This window comes from Trichophyton benhamiae, assembly GCF_000151125.1.
Source record: "Trichophyton benhamiae CBS 112371 chromosome Unknown contig01293.0, whole genome shotgun sequence".
Taxonomy (NCBI): domain Eukaryota; kingdom Fungi; phylum Ascomycota; class Eurotiomycetes; order Onygenales; family Arthrodermataceae; genus Trichophyton; species Trichophyton benhamiae.
In genome coordinates this window covers 1,709,609-1,728,508 of record NW_003315113.1, presented here as the reverse complement: position 1 = coordinate 1,728,508, position 18,900 = coordinate 1,709,609, and the positions used below count along the sequence as shown (strand labels likewise).

Sequence of the window (18,900 nt, the reverse complement as noted above, 5' to 3'; positions counted from 1 at the left end):
TGCTGGGCACGATTTGAGCCCTGCCGGGACCCATCTCCAAATTTGTGATCGAGGAGGGCCGATCGAAGCTGGCTCGACGGCGTATATTTGTCACTACTATATGCTATCGGTATCACTCACTGCCAGAGAGCTACATGGCATGCCCCTTTCGGACATGGGCGTTCAGGTTCAGGCCCGGATCGGCTCAGCCGTGGCATACGAGTGCCATAGACATGCAGATGATACATTCCATCCATCAGCAAACAGCCATACATGAGACTGACCAGTCTAGCTAGCCAGCCAGCCAGGCGCCTGCAAGCCAACACAAAAAGGAACCAAAATACAACTATAAAAATGAATCAATACAGCTGCCTAGCTAGCCCATCTTGCTCGTCTTGTCCATCGGACCAGGCGTCGTGACTCAGTATCTCGTCCGCTAAGTTATCTATGGAGCCTCGCTTTGCAGCCTACAAGACACCCACAACAGCGGCCTTATATTCTTCTTCTGCCCTGATAGTGGGTTCTTCTGGATTTCTTCTTCCCTCCCCCTTGCTGCCCGGCTAGACGCTTCCACGAGCCACGTCTTCCGTTTGTTCCATCTCGAAATCTGAAGTTGAAACAGGAAGTGCCCTTTAATTCCGCGGTGGTTTGACCCTGGGCCTTTTTTCCTTCCTTCTTTTTTTTCTTTTTTATTTTGGCTTTTGGCTTTTGGGCTCCCTGTCGTTGCTTTTTCCTGGCAGTGGAAGAGTGTGGCTCAGCTTGCCGTCTCGTCCTGGGTCGTCCGTCTTTCTTTTTTGCAAGCTGCGACTTTGGGCTGGCTGCCTTTTTGCAAAATTGGCTGAACCGAAGCCTGGCCGCCTGAATACAACCAGCTGGGCGAGAGAGAAAAAGCAACGAAAGGGACAGAAAATCATCCCTACAGCGCACGGTGGAGGGAGTGCAGAAGTCTCCCCTGGTATTGCTTTTTCCGCAGCTTTTCATCCTCCGGCTCGGAGAAGGCTTTTTTTTGATATATAACCATCTTCGTGTCCCTTCGCTCTGGACTCTCTTCTCTCCTCTCTCTGCTTTTTCCTACAACACTCACACATTCACACAGAAGAGAGAGAAGCCTTGAGACTACCCTTTACGCCGGCCGTACATAGGAACAAGCATCTTTACTCTTTGCTACTCCCTGCATAACAACAACACCTACCAACAGCCCTCCGGCGTGCTCCGGCAATACAGGCAACCGTCAAAAAATTGAACAAAGTCACCGCCATGTCTTCTTCAGCAGTCCCTCGCCAGGCACCTGGCACCTCAACAGCCACATTGTCCACCCCCGGATCTACATATGCTACCTTTGATGCAGTCCGATGCTCCAGATGCCAGCTCTCCCTGAGCTCACCCGGTTCTAAGTCAGTCCAATTCGGTGTCAACTGTTACTACTGCAACCGATGTGCCACTATGGTTGGGTTTATACGATGAAAACGAAACCAGAAGCAGTAAATCAGACCAGGCCACGAATGAGATACGATGCCCTTCCTTACATGAAAAAAAAGGATACCAGGCTACAACATCACGGCAATTCCACAATGTCACGGGCGGAGCCTTTCAGGATGCGACCACATTCACACACCGTACCAAATTACCTACGATGCTACTCACAGGAGATACAGGCATTCTCCTTCGCACAGATAGCATTTGACCAATTCCCGAGTCATACTTGCTACTGTCTGCAAATCGACGAGTCAGCCATCTAGTAACCTTTTTGACTTCCTACCAGAGGGGGAAAAAAAAAACTTCAACAACCACAAGTACATACGTGGAGAAAGCGGCTCCACGCCACGTTCTCAAGCTCTCGAGCAGAGGAGGAAGGAAAAAGGCGAACCAGGCAATCGACCAACTAACCAGCCAACCAACTGTCACCACACCATCACCTCACCCATCTTTTCCTTCTCTCCCGCCCCTTTCAAAACAGGCTTGAAACGGCTTCTAGCTTCTCCGGAAAACAAAATTAAGAAGGGATCAGTTGCCGCCCGACCCACAGTCCATCTATCATACAGTTCTCTTGTGGAGCCCTCGAGCCAGACACAACGGCGCTTTCGCCTCTTTCCCCCTCCCTCCCCCTATTCTTGTCCTCCCCTTTCCTTCCAGTCCCCCCCTCCCCCCACCAATATTCTCCTATTCAACCATGTATTATCTAGATATATCACCAATAATAACCCCCTGGGTCTTTATTTATCCTTGTGGCCGAGCTGCTGGCAGCTTGGCGTCTCTCCTTTTATACTTCTTTGCTACCTGCTAGTTCGTCGCATTTTAAGTTAGTATTTAATCTACTTATTTAATTTCCAACATCATATTTGAGTCTCATATCTCATTTTTCTGTGCCGTCCAGAGCAATAGTAGCAGTCATTACGGGGGACGCTTGGACATGAAGCCCCAGTTGCCTGAGCTGTATCCATGGTAGGCAGAGAAGGTTGCCTTCATGGCCATTGACCTCTTCGAGGCTAGCCGCCCAGATAGACTGGTCTGGCTCTGGCGACCTTGACCCAACCCTGGTTGGATCTGTCTTGTCTAGATGTGTCGGAAACTCTGAAGCCAGATTATATAATATGGGAATCTTTTCCGTTTTCCCTTTCAAAAGCCGCTCGATGTAACTATGTAACTAACTTGCTACCACAGATTTTCCTCCCCCTCGCGGCTGGTGAGTACAAGCCACACTGATCGTCACCACTTGCTCGAGCTTGTTCGTTATTTGCCTCCGCGCCTTTTTACTTGTGGCTGTCTGTGTCTGCTACCTTGTTCAGCTCACCGGCTACCGGCTAGCCCGCTCTGGGCCTTTTGCTTGCTTTGCTTCAACGGCAACTCCTTACCCGGCCTATGTAAAAGTCGCCATAGAGAAATTCAGCTCACATTTACTCTGCGGAGGTGTAAGATCAGCCCAGAGAGTTAGCTGTCTCTTCCCCGCTCCTCATCTACAACCTGCTTGTAGATGGTCACATTCGAGTCCAATTACTCCGTGTATGTCTAGAAGGAATTGAGATTGATCGGCATCATTGAACTAGATCCAGACACCTTGATATCACTCCATGGATACTCCGTACCAGCCAATATGTAACCGGATCTTGTAGGGTTATTCGTCATCAAGCTTGACATCCAAGCATTTACCATGCTTGTATCAAGTGGGAAAGCTATCTTGGCCCGATGCTGGGGCACCATGTGTGGAGTAGCAGCAGCTTGCGGTGATCCTTGAATGTTCCCACGTACATTTTCCATATCTGACACCTGATTCGGGATGGGGAGAACATTGATCTCCCTATTGGGTCTTTACCTTTCAGTCGGCATTCTGTGAATAACGTAGTCCTTGTCTTGTAGTTCCGGGGTAGGCCACTTCTTTTCACATCCTGAAGAGGCTGGGCACATATGGGAAAAGAACGTGAAACTATGCTTCGGTATCAGGAGGAGTTAGATGGTATTCATGTTTCTCTTCAGAATACCTAGAGATACGAAACCGCTTCTCCACCGGCTTTCCCGGGCCGTAAGCTACCTGCACCTCCTTCTTGTTATCGTGCATAAGTGAATGCCGCTGCCCCGGATATGGGGGTTATGCTTTCACACCTCATGATCACGGCATGCCGGGCGTTTGCATTGCCGAGCGCATGCAACTATTATCGCCATCCATCGGTCTTGTCTCCTGTCCTTTCGCCGTCTCAACCGCTGTCTGCATCGTTCGTCGTTGTCATCTATACTAAATGCATCCCTTCAAAGAGCCTCACTGGGGCATGGGGCTTTCTGATTGGCTCATCTTGCCCGGATTAACTACACATAACGTGACTAGGATAAAACAGCGCATTATTTGCTGACTAATGAAAACTCCCCCTTTCCTCGCAAATCTTCAACGGCTTCCGGCTCGCTGCTCGTTACGTCCCTTCTATGCAAACAGTCCTGATATTGTTATAGACGGGAAGGATAGACGTCGTCGGACAGCTACCCATTGAAGAGGAGGCTCATGTCTCATCAGGCATTTTACCGGCAAGCTTGTAAGTTAGAACGATTTATTTATTGCAGCCATTGCTCCTGCAAGGCACGGAAAACCTGACAACTGAAAAAAATATAGAGACCAAACGCCATGCTTCCAAAGAAATGATGATAACCCTGCAGATAGAAAAAAAAACACACAATTCATGAGCAGCAAGGGTCGATGATCTGCATAAACAAAATGAAGAACAGGCTCGCCAAGTGGATGATGGTATTGGGGGTATGGGGAATGGAATCATGATAACGGCAGCAAAGCATGCAAATATGACTGGAAACAACAAAATAAGTCTGAGAAACGGGAAGATCAGCTCGAGATGGTGAAACGAAGTCAAGTCTCTTCGTATCGTATACCCTATAAAGTATGTTCCACTGGTACGTTCCAAAGGTCTCTTACCCGGTTACACTACTGTTGCGGGAATTGTGGACTCCAGCCGGACGGCTTAATATTGGGTCGGTCCTCTCTTTACCTTTATGCCAGCGCAATCACATCAGCATGGGGTCGGTCCTTTATTCTCCACTGAATATTTTGTCGTATTGTTTTGGAAATGAAGAGGAGTAGAAGAGAAACGACAAATGGGCGATCACAGGTGCAGTGCAAGTGTGCGCTGGGAGAGCTCATCTACTTGAACAAGTCAGTATATTATCTTCGGATGTCTTCCGTTTTCCCCGTTACTTGGGAGTTCTGGTATAATTGAAAGGAGATCGAGTTACAAGCATATATCAAGCTTGTTTCATCATGGATCGTATGCGGTGATGTTGGCACTGACTGACCTTTCTCGACGCCTGTGACCGGAGACTTGGTCCCGACACAGGAGCCATTAACAACTAATGGCTCCGTGCTATTCTTGCGAGAGCTGCTGCTGCTGCTCTTTTCGCTTTTAGTCTCTGCCTCGTCAGCAGTCGAAGTTGGTGTCACTGCAACCAGCGAGGGTGATGGCGATTCTGTTGCCGACTGCTGGGTTTCCTTCGTCGGAGTTCCAGGAGTTGTTGCCATTGTCGATTGAGGCATACTATCTGCCCCCTGCCTCGCTGTTTCCCCTGGTGCTGAGGCTGTCGGAACCGCACCGGGACGCTCAGACGCAGCGGCAGTCGACATCGCATGCTTTGCGACGCCGTTTCTGTTGGGGTTGTTGTTATATCCATGGCCATACCCATTACCATTGCCATGGGCCGTTCCAAGACTTCCGCCACGCTCCCTATCGAAACGAACTCTTATCCGCGACCCCCTGAACATGGAGTTATCAAACAGCGCAATGGCTCGTTTGGCTTCCTCCTTGTTCCGGAAAACCACTATGGCACAGGTCCGCGTGCTGCCGCCGATCTTTCGGTCAAATACATCGCATCGTTCAATGATCCCTGAGGTACGGAGATATTCCTTCAGGAGCTGTGGGGTTGTTTCATGGCTGAGATTATGAATGAAGATGTTTCGTGATATCGGCGTGCCATACTCGTGGTTCATGCCCGATGCGACCCCAACGCTAGGGCCAGATAGACTGTGTCGGTGGGGGAAGAAACCGGGGTAGGCTTGGATGCAGTTGTTCGTCATGTATCGCGGCTGCCCGAATTGATATGAATCAAACGATGGCGGATAGAATGCTGGATGAGGTACGAAGAAAGCGTTCTCGCCGGGAAAGACTAGGGGGACATGGTACCCGACTGACTCTGGGAATTGAACATATGGTGGATGGCAAGCGCCTGGCAAGGGCGCCATGAATGGCGGGTGCTGGTGGTCTGGCGGTTGAGCAAATGTAGGCGATGCCGGCATACTAGTTCTCCGGTAGCCCATCGTTAGCTCAAACCTCCCTCTACATTTGTCTATGTCTTCAATGACGTGGCTTCACTTACTCCTGGTTTGGAACGCATGCTGGACTGGCTCCCATTGGAGCTGAAGTGACTGGGGGAGCAGAGAATCCAGAGGCATATGGCATTCCGCTAAGAGATGGACTTTTTGTTGGCCCTGCTATCGGTTTTGTCGGCTCGCTAGCCAGTGAGAGAGTCACTGTGAGACTGTGTCCGTTCCATCCGTTTGTCGACAGTCGATCTACGGAGCTCCAGTCAGCACAAGCACCACAGAACACCCTTACCCTTGACATAGGGATAATAAAAGGATTATCCCTCAGAACGTACTGTATGTGCGCCATGCCTCGTCCTCGTTCTTCACTATAATCTGACCTAGGCCTGTCGGATGGCCGTGGCAATCATCATATACCACCGCTTGGCGGATATGCAATGCAGTCTGGCGAACAAAGTCCTTCAACTCCTGCCACCGGCACTGTGGTGGAATCTGCCCCACACAATATCATTTATTAGCTGCATGTTCAGACACAGCTGCAAGCATATATTTCCGGGGAGTATCATATCTTCAATATGAGGGACGAGACTCACCCCTTGGAGGAAGACGACGTACTCGTCCTCCAGCGATCGAGGATTCCGATCTTTCCCATCTTTCTGTCGTGGAGAAATAGGCATCACCCCGTTGGATTTCATCTTTCGTCAGGGCTATGTAACACCGTCTCTCCAGTCTTCCGAGACACGGGGTTCAACCACTCGAGGATGATTTGGCGTATAGGCTCGAAGTGCTTCAAAATGGATGTGACGAAGGCAGGGTCTGATTCCTGCAACCCGGGCTAGCGATACTCTTCGGTCTTCCCAAACTCGGCCACCCGTCTTCTGCCTGCTACTCGCTCCTTAGGCCCAAATCCTTCTTCCGGGGGCAGATAGCTCAAGCGTACCAAGCCGTGGCCGTTTCCGGTGGTATGGATGCGCGAGCTAGAACAAAGAGGTTGAATTTATGCGGGGGATCGCACCTCGTTTCCCCTGCCACATATATCCTCTTATCACGAGGGTTCTTTGCTTCTTTCTAGAAGAACAAGAAGGGATGGGGGGAACTTTTGGTCTAGAGAAATAAAAAAATAGGACTGGCCTGGGCTAATGTAGGTGTTGTTGGTGTTGATGTCGATCAAGTGTACGCAACCTACTTCCGAGAACCGGACAACCAACAGACAAGACAGACAGGCCTTCGAGAGAGGAGGCACTGCGCCAGAGATTGCGAGAGGGGTTGAGTGGCTCGGGATTCCAGGGAGGCTAGGTTTAAATCTTCCTGGTTTTTTTGTTTTTCTGTGTTCAAAGGTCGTACTAGATCACCAGGAAGAGCCAGCGAAGTGGGTATAATATGTGTATATATAAAAAGATAGTTAATCCAGAAATGGATGAAGAGGTTGATTAAGCACAGCCTGTTGCGCTGGCAGCTGCAGTGAGCGATATATAAAGGCAAAAGGAGAGGAAATAAGGCTAGATATCAAATGTATATATTGAATGCCAGGCAGGGTAAAGTCATCCGGCGGAAGTGTAAGTGAACGAGAGTTATTAAAGAGACTCTGGCCGGCTCTTGTTCAAAGCAGCGAGCTAAGCTAATCGGCAAGGTCAAAGAATTGAAGAGAGAAAGTGAAGAACGAGAGGAAAGAAGAAGAAGGAGAAGAAGAAGAAGAAGAAGAAGAGACACGGATATTATTAAGACGGGGGTGCTGACTCCATGGGGCAGCAGAGAGAAGGGGAATCGTGAGCTGTACAAATAACCATTAAGTAGTCCACAAGCATTAAGATGGTAAAAGGAAAAAAAAAGAAAGAAAGATGGCCGGGATGTTCAAGAACTGGGGACAACGATGAAGATGAAAAGAAAATTGATTTAAAAATTAAAAATTCAAATATAGAAAGGGACAGGTAGATGGGGTGAAGGAAGGCCGTAGCTTTAAAAAAAAAAAAAAAAGAAGTACGCCCTCAAGTATGTACGTACGGAGTTTGTATATGCAAGTCTTCTTCTGCGCATGTAACAAGACCGAGAGATGTAATATTACCCCCATAACATAACATAACGAGCCCTCTCGGCCTTTCTCTTAATTCTCAGCTCTGTATGGGCGAAAGGAGTAAGGATTAGTCGCATGCTTAGATTTGATGGCGCTGTCAGGTTCGAAAGGGACCAAAATAGGGCCTTGCTATAAAACTATTAATTCATCCCTGTGTAGCCCACCAACTGGGCTGGAATCAAAGTTATTGGATGGGAAGAGCGGGAGATTGGACAGAGTTGGCTGCTTGTCTTTTCTTTTCCTTCATCTCATGCTCTGTTTTATTCCTTTTTCTCCAGTTTACTCTTCCTGAACGAAAGATTACCGTGCTGTGTTGTTATTACCATAGGTTAGTTAGTTACGGGCCCAGCTGATTTTTACGGCAAAGCATAGTTACAGACAAGAGATATTGACTAACTCACTAAATACCATGGAGCAGGAAGATGGGCGGGCGGCGGCGCCCTTTTTTTCGGGCCTTTTCTTTTCTTTTCTTCTTCCCATCTTTCCTGCATTCCATTTGGACATGCTTGCTTTTTCCCCTTTTCGTTTCTTTTCTTTTTCCCTGGTTTCTCTCTGGCCGCCTCTCTCTCCCTCGCTCTCTCTCAATATCTTTCTTCCTCGGGTAATCAAAGCTGTTGTTGATGCAGGCTGAGATCTGATATCTGCAAGCCTCCCGCAGGGAGAGAGTAGGGGTCCAATGCAGGGATGGAGACGACGACGACGACGACAACGCCGATGATGATGATTATGGCCTCTGCTTTCTTGGTGAAGAAATACGAGTCCATGCATGATTCGAGAGTTAGGATGTGTGAGGTCAGATCAGAAGAATCTAACATTTGAGATTCGAGCTGCGCCCGCCTGTTGTTTGCTGGTATTCCTCCCCCATCTGGCTCTGGATGGGCCATGGTGGTGAAGAAGGTAAGGAGCTCGCTCCCTCGCTGTCCGTGAACCATCCAATCTCAAGAAGCCAGGCGGGAGAGGGACAATCGTAATCCAGTCCATCGGCGCATGGATCGCAATTGCGACCAACGCTGCAGATAGGCAAAGAGGAATACACACACATAGTACCGGCAAAAACAACTAGCTCCCTTTCTGAAGATGGCCAGGGTCTCTCTTTTCTTGCACGAACTCGTTAGTTCGGCTCAGATCTCCCCTAACTGATCCCCGTACTGTACACATGGATATACTTGTGTACATACATGCGGTTTATGCCTCCATCCTGACAGAGTAAACAGGGCCCCAGTGAAGAGAAGAGAAGAAGCGTGGTGCTGTCTGCGGATTCGTCTTGAGTAACTCTGCGCCAGTTGGTGTTGGCTAAGCAAGCCCTTCCTGCGGCCGCCCCCTTCTCCCGTCAAGGAAGACAGGTGATTTGCCTCCCTGCCGACCCCGGACAGAGCAGTGGATGAGAGCGAACCGTTTCAGTATCCGTAATGGGGCGAGGAGGTAGTTCTCTCTTTCTCTCTGCCCCCTCTGCTGACACCCGTGAGCAATGATGAGCTGGTCTTCCAAGATAGCACAGACAGAAGGATGAAGGTGCTGCAAGGACGAATCTACTACCTACTTCTCGGTAGTTACGGCTCTCAGGACGGGAATACCCCCCCAGCAGGCCGACTAGCCGTTAATCCGTTAAGACTTGAACTGAGATGGTCCCGGCGGGAAAATAAGTCAATCGACACGACTTTGATCGATCGATACAGATCAGTTGTATGTATTCCCTGTAAGGATGTAAGTATTTCATTCGGGCATACACACAAGGCCCTTGTCCATGACTAGAGGGAAACTAGTACGTGCGTGCCGCAGATGTGGAGAGCTTGAATAAAGGGGCACATTTTCGGGCCTGAACCAGACAGGTCAAGCACGCCTCACCTGGACCGCTGATGCTGCTGATATGAGGCATCAGAATGCCTGTAGTTACCAAGTTCTTTTCGTCGGGCCAGGTTCCTTTTCTTTTTTTCTCGTCTTCCTCCTCCTCGCCTTCATAACCTCCCCCCTACCTCTCTGAGAGCCCCCGAGGAAGTACATATATTCTACTCTGTAGATTTATGTGTTTCCTGGTGTAAGGACGTATGTAAAGAGATGTATTTTATTTGGGCCACTCCCTGGTCGAGAATTAAACGCTCGAAAGGGACCATTTATCATCTCTCTTCCTCCCCCCTTCGAACCCTGGCCTGCAGATAGTTTACAGGGGATTGGCTGAGCTTGGTCTCTGTGGAAAAGAAACGAGAAGAAAAGAAAAGCTCCCTGCCCTCCTCCAAGCTTCCGTTGGCACGTAGGACAAGAGGGAGGCCATTTCTCGCAGCTCTGAGTGGCCAACAGTGTCTGACGGAGGGAAGAAACCAGAGGAGAACGGGGGCTCTCGACTGGACCGAGGGGCATATCCCTTCTTCGGGGTACTTTTTCTGTTCTGACGGAGAGACGAGAACGCAAAGGGAGCCGTTATTTTAATTATTCTGTGCAAGAGCTGGACCGCACAGGGCAAAAAAAAGGGTCCTCGACAGTCAGTCACCCGCAAGCCACCCCTTTGGTGGAGGAGTGAGATAGAGATGCACAGGCGTGATCTGTAGTCTGGATCGGTGGCCACCTTGCCCGTATCGACGGGGTGATCAGCCGCCTACCCTTGCCTCTGCAGCAGGCGTTGACGATTGTGTGCAGGAGGTGGTGGTTGGTGCTGCTGCTGCTGACGATGAGACTGATGGGATTTGGGCGTGGGCAGGGGCCGTTGTCTTGGTCTACGCCACAGGCAGGCCAGGAGCCGGGACGAGTTGATAGACGGGACAGACAGGGCAGAGGGCCCTTGTCCGGGTCTCTCTACCTTTGCCAACTGTTGCATACGGCCCCCTCTTCGGTTCCTATCTCTCTCTCTCTCTCTCGGTCTGTCTGTCTCTGGCTCTGTATCCTGGGGAGGCCCTGCTCCAGGTTGGTGCCGCCGCCGCCAGAGCCAAGTCCGATAGTTAGTCTGGCTAGCTCGCTGCCTGGACGCTGATTGACGAAGCGAGAGAGCGCAGGGAGGAAGAAGCAAAGGGAGAGCGACGGCTAGTAACCGCCACTGTAGATCGATGGATCGCGGGTCACTCGTCGTCAACGTCAACCAACACCGCCATGGTCAGACATCCAGCACCCGCAGCGGCTATGGGCCCGACGATGCCGATGTCGACGGCGAGGTATCCATGGTGGGCAGCCGGGCTCTCCCGTTACATGTCCAGCAGCCGTGTCCGGTGCTGTTGCTGCTGTCCGGTGATAGCTAGCAGCGGCGGTGATGGTGGTTCCTGTCGAGCGCCCCTGGCCGTCACGCAGGAATAAGGAACTGCATGCATGCAGGCAAGCAATGGAGCTGACGCCGGCCAGTGGTACAGGCGACAGCGAGCTAGCACTGCTCTGTGTACGGGGCCAGCGAGCCTGGTCAAGGCCGTCTTCTGCTTCTCCCTGGCATCCTCCTGGTAACCAGCGAGCGGTTGCATGTTGACTACGGAGTACTGTAGGCACTTACGCGCCCGCCCCCAAACAACTAACGTGCTGGAAGGAAATATATATATATATCGACGTTTCGGGCGATTACGAAGCCGAGCACGGAGTACAACGATATACTCCTCGCTTCTCAGTCGCCGAAGGGCTAGGGGATGAAAGAGCATGAGAGCAGCTGAGAAGAGAGCGGTCGATACCCCCAGGGCCAGCTGGCTGCTGGAGCCCTTCCACCCGCGGCGGTTGCAGGCTCTGTGTGCTGCACGACATGCATATGGGAGTACAGACCTTTTCTTCTTCTTCTTCTTTCTTCTTTCTTCTTCTCCGCCAGCTGCAATCTTTCTTCTCCTGCGGATTATCTGGTCTCGCATGGAGATGGGTGGTTGCTTTACCGCCGTGGCTCCTCAATTGGCCGCTTCAGGGGCCATCTGCTACCCCGGAGACCACCAACAACGGAGATTTTGATACTCGATCTATACGCCGTACAAAAATTCCTCACAGTTTGCCCGCCTCGTTCTCCGTGTGGTCCGGGAAAAATACTCAATTGGTGGTTACTTCTCACGATATCCATACTCCTCGCCAGATCACCCGCCTGTTGACAGCATCCTTTACTCCGTGCTTTAAATACATACGGGGTGTATATACACAGCATTGCGGAGGGCCGTGTGTTTCACGCCAGCTTCTCCAGGCCTGCATTCCTCCTATATATGCCGATAGCCAGCCTGTTTCCCGCTGCCGATCGCTAACTAATCATGGGGCTGCATATTCAGTCAAATTCTGAGACTGCCCATGGAGGAAAATAGTCGCTACAGCATACCACTGCGTCCGCCACTATGTTTCCAAGAGGTGTTTCGTTATATACCTCTTAACATGCAGCCATGTACGGAGTATGTATTATTTATTGCATAGCTGGCTGCAGATGACATAGTTATCCCTATCTAGGGTCCCAAAACAGCTACGGCCCAACTACTGGTGAACCATGGGATGCTTCGTTTTCCTTGCACTACTTCAATTACTCGCATCAACTATAGGTAGGACTTGACCAACGTATATACCACCTGTTCCACGTGCGAGCCGCGGTCGACAACGCATCTCTTGGGGCGGGGAGACAGGTCTCTATCCTCAATTGTCTGGGGAAACAGAGACTGACTGAGAAGAAGCAAAAAAAGGGGGGGCGGAACAGGAGGGTGGTCAGGCTTGCTAGACGAATAGTGAAGCGACCTTCAGGAAAGACTGCCAAATCACCGCTCACTGCGAGTTCCCCCCCTCCTGGGCATTAGCCGAATCAATCATATGAACAGATGTCACAAGAGGACGGGTGCTCACAGCCCTGCTGTGTTCTTGATCGGTGTATACGGTAATTATTATCATTATTCTTCTTGTGCAGTATCTCTCCCTACACTCCTACCGTCTCTTCCTCCTTCTGATGCGCGTGATAGCAAAAGTGATTAGTCTCGTCCTGGCCATGGATGTCCCATAATCACAGGCTTAACGACGAGGTAATTTTTGTTTACCTTTCCCAGAATTGAATTCGGGCTGCCTTTGTCCGCCTTGGCCATGATTGCGTCTGATCTGATTTCAAAAGAAAATTGGGGCTGGTGAAGTTGCTTATTTGGCTGCCCTGGGAGGTACATGGGCATAGCTACATGGGCATAGCTACATGGGCATAGCTACATGGGCTTCTACGGGCTGCCTTCTTCCAAGGGACCCCTTGGTAGTCGTCAGTCGTTTCGTAGAAGCCTCAGGTGTCATGGCTTGGGCTACAATCGCTGCTCCTGATGCATAATATATCTACCTATTGAACGGCAAATAAACTTCCCTTGACCTCCATGCGTGGCTCTGCTCTGGCCTCCATTGCCCCCCTGTTCACGATGAAGCCTGGCTCCTGGCCTTCGGGTCATCCTACACACCACTACATCATACATACATCCTATCATACACCCTATCATACACCCGCCTTTTCCTTGAGGCAAAGGAAAAAAAAGTAGGATTCCACACCTATCCCAACCCAGCCCGGCTCAAGCAATCATACACATCGCCTTTCTTTCCCATCCGGCGAAGTCCGAGTATCAGACGTACTGGAGTTCTCCGAAAGACAGGATGAACGGCGAGAAAGGGCAGGGCTGAAACTTCCTCCCCCCTCAGAAACGGCGGGATACAAAGGTGTTCAAACACCTGATACACTTCTCTCTCTCTCTTTTGGTTCAGTCCTGCACAACATCCCGCATATTCTAGCTTGTCTTGTTATACGTGTGAAAACTTGACCCGAGCTGTAAAAATCCTAGCTGGTTTCTTACGGGACTGGGATGTTTCTCCTTTGGGAGAATACATAGATGAGTAACCGTGCATTTTTATTTTCTATTTTAATGTTGTTGAGGCTCCAGCCAGCTGGTTGGGGTTGGTGGTGCAGTTTGCTATATGGAGATGGTTTATCATACCTGGTGGCTGAACGGGTTATAAGACACAATTGTGAAGCTATGCGGCCTATGGCTGATCAAATGATTCCACAGGGCTTTGAGCTACGGCGATCTTGTGCGGGTTGAAGCCGTCTTGGGCGTGGATAGCCATCCTCTATGACTTGGTTGGGACCAGAGACAAATATATATACATGAGAACGGTGTAATAAGTAGGAATATCTGCCGATGAATACCGCAGGTTGGTATTCCTAAGTTTACGATAATATTATAACTCATTCCCACTATGAAATTTGCTTTCCCAGCTTAACTGATATTAATCTAGAGTGACATGAGGTATAAAAACGGCCCGCAACAGCCAAATCAATTTCGCTAGCCAATAGAGATTATAAGGTAAGCCACAATGAACAATGACAGGGTAGAAAACAAGAACGTAAGAGGGTTAACAGTACACGGGAATGCATTGGCCATGTCTCGAAATAATTTGTCTCCTGTCTGGGCGAGTATGAGCTTTCGGCCTACAGGTAATCCGAGGCACGAGCTCGGGCAGATGAAGACTCGGGGAGTGCATCTCGGCTTCGGTACCTGCCACGGCCGTGCGGAGGTGGAGATCGAGACATCGATGCCGACCTCAACCTTGACCTTGATCGTGACCTCGAAACAGACCGGGTTCTTTGACTTGCTCGACCGCGTCGCGGAGATGGCGACCGAGAGACAGAGTAGCTACGGCCTCGAGCTGTGCCACGTCTGGGAGGTGTGGGTGAACGCGAAAAGCTGCGCCCCCTCGCCTTAGTGGTTCGATGGGGATGGGGTGAAGGGGATCGTGAGATAGAGCGTGACTCGCTTCTTGCACCCCGGCGATACCGTGGAGTAATGGAGCGAGAAGGTGAGCGCGAGTAAGAGCGTCTAGTGCGAGTATGGGTGCGGGGAGGTGGTGATGCAGATGCAGATGGAGAGCGGGAGTACGAAGATGCACGCCTATCTCGGCGTTGTCGAGGAGGGGTTGGTGATATTGACCTGGAGTAGCTTCTGCGGCGTCTCCGAGAAGGGCTTCTAGATCTGCTTGAGGGGGTGCGAGAGCGAGAATGGGAGTAAGACGCAGATCTCCCACGCACACTACGCCGGCCTCGAGATGGAGACCGAGAGCGGGAGGGTGACCGGGAACGAGATGACCGGCTGCGTGAGCTGTAGCTGGAGTAAGAGCTGACAGACTCAGAGTCCGATACAGGGGCTTGTATGGCCGGTACAGTTGGCTTGGGTATATTTTTAAGGTGCTCACGCATCTCTTCGGTGAGAACACCCATTCCAATACTGGTAAAGTAGTTGATGGAGAAACGGGTGTTGCGAGGGTTATCGGTCGGGAATATCCCTTCATAGCTGGGTAGAAGAATCGGGTCTCTCAACCGCTCCTGTAGCTTGGTCATTCCCAGCACCTCAGCAAGATCCTGGAAGAGAATCTTGATAAAGATACGGCTACTTGACGTGGTCTCTTCTTCGTTGAGGTGTACGATAGATAAGACATGCCAACCGATGGCATCAGAGCTAAGCATGTGGCTAAAAAAACGAGCAATGTTGCGTAGCCTGTTCGTTTCATACCTGTGGATAGTCTCGTAGTATGTAGCAAAGGCAGTTTCGAAAAGGTCAGCCCATAATCGGTTGATTTTGGCGAATCGCTCTCCGATCAAACCGTAGAATTTGGAATAGGTGCGCTCCTGAGAGCAGCACTCTATGATCATCGATGGCAACTCAGATTCTTTGCCAGTAGGAAGGTTGATTTTCATCAGTTTGTGGCAGCATTCTTCAAAGTCAATGCTAGACATGATTGTTAGGTAAATGGTTCGTCGCAGGTTAACCAGGTCGGTGTTGCTTTGGTCTTTGATATCCATCTCTTTCTCTTCTTCATCTTCTTCCTCTTCAGAGCTTGCTTCTGAATCGTCCTCTTCCTCGTCATCACTTCCTTCTCCAAGAATCTCAGCCTTAAGCTTCTTGTATGCCTCTTCGTGCTCCTCCCACTGAGGATCAAATTTGAAGATATTCAGCCCGTCTTGAACATTGATCTCATCATCCAAACCAACACGATGCGTGATTTGATCTTCTTCTTCAACAAGATCAAGCTCCTCCTTGATGGCAGGGTTGTCCTTGAACTTATCTTTTCTGACCTGAAACAGAACTTCAATCATGTATTGCACACGCTTGTCGATATCTGCTTCGTGCAGAATGTGCCTGAATTGGTCAAACACGGCCAAGGCAATCGGTCCGCTCATTTCCTCCAAATGTTGCCCAACTTCTCGTGTGAGCCCAACCGCAATCTCGACGCTGTCATCGGTAGGCTTATGAAGCAGCAAGAGCAATATCTGAGCAGCAACCATTTCATGTACCACCTGCTGGTTGCATAAGTGCGCAATAAACGTAGTTGAAGAGATGCAAACAGCCTTGTCGTTGCGCTTGAAGGCCTTTCGGAACTGAACGACCAACCGATGTAAGAGAAGCTCTCCAACCTGAGGAAGTTTCGTGTTCACGATGGCAGCCATAGCAGCGTAAATCGGCGTAAACGGTAAACTGGCAGCCTGGGCTTTCATTATACTGCGGCAAAATAGGCCACGGCCACGGACCAGATTTTCACCAAACAGCTCGGGGACAATATGCTTGATGTTCGAAACATTGACTTTGTTGATCAACCCGTTTATCGACTTCTTCAGAGCCTCCCATGCCATCCGTTGATACTCCTTGCTCGACTTATCAGTTATCTGAGCTTGGAGAGCCCGCAGCCTTGCGGGAGGTATATATGTGCCTCCGGAACGCATGTTCAAAAGCTTTTCATATTCAGCCTTTGCAGCTGCTTGTTTCTCCTCCTCTGTTAGTGGTTTGGAGGCCGCAAGCCTTTGGGTTCTGCGAAACCGTTCCGCCAGCTCTTTTTCCCTCGCATCTGGCTCATACTGGCCATTCTCAGCATCATCTTGAGCCGGTGCACGACGGCGACGGTCTGGCGACGGTGAACGCGAGGTTGGGGACCGCTTCCGAGGGACGGATGCGCGCGGAGAATAGGAAACTCCTGGCGGTGGAGTTGGCAGGCGGACTGCCGACTGCATTGCCATCGTGTCTGCCATCGTAAGTAAAGAGTGACAAGTGCTGTGGTGAGCAAGAAGAGCTCGCTGGTTGAAAATTGTAGGTCCAACTCGAGTCAAAGATCGCGAAAGTTTTTGAATAGATATTGGGAACTGACTACATCACGTGATGGTTTCGATTTTCGATACAGGGCAAAAGGTGTTATCTGTTCGCAGCACCAGGATATTTTCTGATTAGGACCAGGAAGTGAAAGAAGTGAAGAGAAATAAAAAGAAGTACGGCTGAGCCTGTAGCCCACCTGATTACAGCCTCACTTTTACCTCCTGACCGTCGCTCTCCCTCAGATATGGTAAAGTTGTTCCATATGCGGGCGTTGAAGGAAAGAGGAGCTACATGGCTAACCAACATCACAGCTAGGCCAACTGTTTGGCTTTGCCATGCTGCTCGTGGCAACCGCAGTGTTTCTCTACTATACGGCATGGACTTTGTTGATGGTCAGTTTATAACTTGAGCTCTACTTCCTCGGCTTGGACAGCTAATTGACTGCTGTTTATCTAGCCATTCGTTGATCAGGGACACCCTCTCCATGATCTCTTTCCACCGCGAGTTTGGGCCATCCGCATCCCAGTGATACTGACAATCCTTGGATCCACGGTGGTTGGCACATTCCTCGGGCTCGTCATGATTCGAAGTAACCGGAAGAAGGCAGCGAAGGCCAAAGCTGCAGCGCTCAAGAAGAAAAGCTGAACGAGCTATCAAGAGTTACATGACAGGCGGTTACACCATTATGACCGCGCTATGCCGATGAAGATACAAGTCATCATCTTTCCTTGGATGGTTTCCTCGTCATTGCTATTCCCTTTTGCGACATCTTTGAAGCGGCAAAGCGTGCATAGATTTGTGTACTCCGTACGCATTCAATGATAAGGGGCGTTGCTCACGGTTTTTTCTTGGTTTTCATAGTATTTATGGGGCTATTAAACAGCGGACAGGGACGGTTAGAGCATTTCCTAGTTCCAAAACATGTTAATACATAATCATGTATGGAGTATATCTATATATTGGCCGTTAAGCTACCGTGTATATACACCCGGTTGTAGCTGTGACCAGGGGTGAATGACCAGCAGGATGACCGCCCAGCGTGCTATCTTCACAGTCACCCGTGGCACCGTCACCATCACCACTCGCCTTTCTACTTCGCACGCTCTTCCCACCGCCGTCTCTTTCTTCTCTCTCCCCCTTTATCTCCTCATCTTCCCCGTCTTCTGCTACCTTTTTCTCTTGTCTTCCATCTTCCCCTTTTCTTCCGCCCGTTTCATCATCGCCTGAACACGTGAGAGTCTCTATCACGTGCCTTATTAGTCATACGTCAAGTGATGAGGCTGTTCCTGGAAGTTTGCCTTGTTTGCACTGTCTTTCTTCCCCCATCAGGACTAGCGCCAACCCACAAAAAGAAAATAAAGAGGGTCCCGCCCATGACCGCATCGGGAGCCGTGACTCTCACCCCGGCGGTTCTTATTTAGAGGAAACATCATCGACCTCAACCTCAACTTCTCCCCCTCATGCAGCTTTCTTCCTCCTCAACACCACAGCCAACCAGAGAACCTACCAGCTACTGAGAAACGCCTCCGTCCCACGATCTCCAGTTTGCAGCAAGGCTGGTCTATCGAGCTATCTGACCCTGAGTGCTGCCTGCAGCTCCTGGCAAGGAGCTTGTTTGCCCCACTGTGATACCTATCTTCAGCTCCCAGAGCTGCCTAGTTAACACTGAGATCCTTTCCGCGGGTTTATCGCGGATCAAGTTGTTAGTACTTGGTATTGCTGTAAGTACTTAACCGACGTTAAATCCCCGCATTTCAGCCCATCTGTACTCTATTCCGTCCTCCTTTTAAAGCTGACATTTTACAGTTGCCATATACACGCAAAGAATATATAAACCATATTTCAGCAATATCTGTCATACTCCCTTTGCCTAGGAGATAAAAAGGGCCGGGAGACCCTCACGGCGGCGTTGTTTAGGCATAGGGGTTGCTGGGAACCCTTACCGCGCTTAACACGTCACCTTGTATGCCGCAAGCGTCTAAGAGCCGCCACCAGAGAAGCCAGTCACCAGCCCCTAGTAG

At 50.1% G+C, this 18,900-nt stretch overlaps 6 protein-coding genes across 6 annotated transcripts; all 6 read right to left on the bottom strand.

Moving 5' to 3' along the window:
- Positions 1 to 471: 471 nt before the first annotated feature.
- On the bottom strand, positions 472 to 1,000 carry ARB_04570 (uncharacterized protein; the record flags this gene model as incomplete). The annotated part of the gene is made up of 2 exons (XM_003017642.1): positions 472 to 817; positions 900 to 1,000. The coding sequence occupies 2 exons, from the start codon at positions 998 to 1,000 to the stop codon at positions 472 to 474; spliced, it is 447 nt and encodes a 148-aa protein (XP_003017688.1).
- A 3,636-nt stretch (positions 1,001 to 4,636) lies between these two features.
- ARB_04569 (RNA binding protein) lies at positions 4,637 to 5,924 on the bottom strand (the record flags this gene model as incomplete). The annotated part of the gene is made up of 2 exons (XM_003017641.1): positions 4,637 to 5,762; positions 5,842 to 5,924. 2 exons carry the CDS (start codon positions 5,922 to 5,924, stop codon positions 4,637 to 4,639), a joined length of 1,209 nt encoding a protein of 402 aa, XP_003017687.1.
- Positions 5,925 to 8,043: 2,119 nt separating this feature from the next.
- Positions 8,044 to 8,791, bottom strand: ARB_04568 (uncharacterized protein; the record flags this gene model as incomplete). The annotated part of the gene is made up of 3 exons (XM_003017640.1): positions 8,044 to 8,114; positions 8,261 to 8,470; positions 8,509 to 8,791. 3 exons carry the CDS (start codon positions 8,789 to 8,791, stop codon positions 8,044 to 8,046), a joined length of 564 nt encoding a protein of 187 aa, XP_003017686.1.
- Positions 8,792 to 10,646: 1,855 nt separating this feature from the next.
- ARB_04567 (uncharacterized protein) lies at positions 10,647 to 11,668 on the bottom strand (the record flags this gene model as incomplete). Its single annotated transcript, XM_003017639.1, has 3 exons — positions 10,647 to 10,871; positions 11,034 to 11,301; positions 11,349 to 11,668. 3 exons carry the CDS (start codon positions 11,666 to 11,668, stop codon positions 10,647 to 10,649), a joined length of 813 nt encoding a protein of 270 aa, XP_003017685.1.
- Positions 11,669 to 14,689: 3,021 nt separating this feature from the next.
- Positions 14,690 to 16,818, bottom strand: ARB_04566 (uncharacterized protein; the record flags this gene model as incomplete). The annotated part of the gene is made up of 2 exons (XM_003017638.1): positions 14,690 to 14,764; positions 14,827 to 16,818. The coding sequence occupies 2 exons, from the start codon at positions 16,816 to 16,818 to the stop codon at positions 14,690 to 14,692; spliced, it is 2,067 nt and encodes a 688-aa protein (XP_003017684.1).
- A 1,027-nt stretch (positions 16,819 to 17,845) lies between these two features.
- ARB_04565 (uncharacterized protein) lies at positions 17,846 to 18,309 on the bottom strand (the record flags this gene model as incomplete). The annotated part of the gene is made up of 2 exons (XM_003017637.1): positions 17,846 to 18,102; positions 18,282 to 18,309. The coding sequence occupies 2 exons, from the start codon at positions 18,307 to 18,309 to the stop codon at positions 17,846 to 17,848; spliced, it is 285 nt and encodes a 94-aa protein (XP_003017683.1).
- Between the last annotated feature and the right edge of the window lie 591 nt (positions 18,310 to 18,900).